Below are 1,055 nucleotides of genomic sequence, written 5' to 3'. Positions count from 1 at the left end.
TTCCATGCCACAGTGTCGCTATCAATGCACTTGATCTCATGACGGAGCATATCATTAACCTCGCTGAAGTGGTAGGTCTTCGACAAGGACTTGTTCTCGAAAAAAGGGTTCTCGTTGAACACGAAAGTAATCTTCAATCCGGCGATCAAATCCTCTTCCTTCTCACCAGGGATCTCCTCAGCCTGTATGTCAACCAAATACTGTAAAGCCTCCTTATCATGATCGTCAATCTCAGGCCCAAAATTGGCAGTGTTCTTCAACACAGTGAGCCAGAACTCGGGAACGCCACCCTCGGCGATGACCTTAGACCTTTCCGAGAAGAGAGGCTGGTATTTGGCCTCGTAAGTCTTCTCCAGAGCACGGGTCTCGATCTCCTGCTGACGGCGAATGGCTGCGTACTCACTGTCGAGCGAATCGAGCTTCTGGATTATGGTGGAGTTGATGGGAGAAGACATCAGATGAACCTTGGAGGGACAAGTAGAAACGCTGAGTTGGAGTACAGATCGATTGCATTCATTGCAACCTAATTTGTATCCTGCGCGCTCAACCTTAAGATACTCCACAACGAAGTGATACCCGCTCCACGAAATACAATCATGCATACAACGCGCATAAGAAGCCCACGCTAGTGACGGTGATGACACAAAAGCAATTTCGTGGCGCGTGACACTTTTTGAGATGTCCCGTTATCGATCGATAAGGTACATCTGCGGGGCTAGTTTGTTCGTAACAAACAGTTCGTTCTATGTGTAGTTGGTGAGCATTCACTTTGTGGCTAATATAATCTACCATGGCAAACGTGTATAGGCCCGTTCCCATGTGAAAAAAACCTCCTTTTCCATCGGCTGTCGTTCCTTGTCAAGGTCATTCAAGTAGTCGTTGACTTCATTGGGATGGCGAACAATCATTGGAGAATCTACAGCGAGGAAAATGATTTCCGAATCTCAATCTTTTCTTCTCTGGAAAAACTCTTCATCGCTAATAGATATATACTTGAAAAAAATTATGTCGACACTCGCGTACCATGAAGGATTATGGCGTACCACACTTCAACC

General features: G+C 46.1%; 1 protein-coding gene across 1 annotated transcript; it reads right to left on the bottom strand.

Moving 5' to 3' along the window:
* Positions 1-11: 11 nt before the first annotated feature.
* Positions 12-455, bottom strand: Pmar_PMAR024945 (NAP, nucleosome assembly protein, putative; the record flags this gene model as incomplete). The annotated part of the gene is made up of 1 exon (XM_002779690.1): positions 12-455. A coding segment is annotated over one exon (444 nt), but the record flags the coding sequence as incomplete, so codon positions are not given.
* Between the last annotated feature and the right edge of the window lie 600 nt (positions 456-1,055).

The sequence above is a fragment of the Perkinsus marinus genome (genome assembly GCF_000006405.1).
Source record: "Perkinsus marinus ATCC 50983 genomic scaffold scf_1104296945814, whole genome shotgun sequence".
In the NCBI taxonomy this organism is placed as follows: domain Eukaryota; phylum Perkinsozoa; order Perkinsida; family Perkinsidae; genus Perkinsus; species Perkinsus marinus.
The sequence above is the reverse complement of the archived record's forward strand: the minus strand, read 5'-3'. Positions and strand labels throughout refer to the sequence as shown.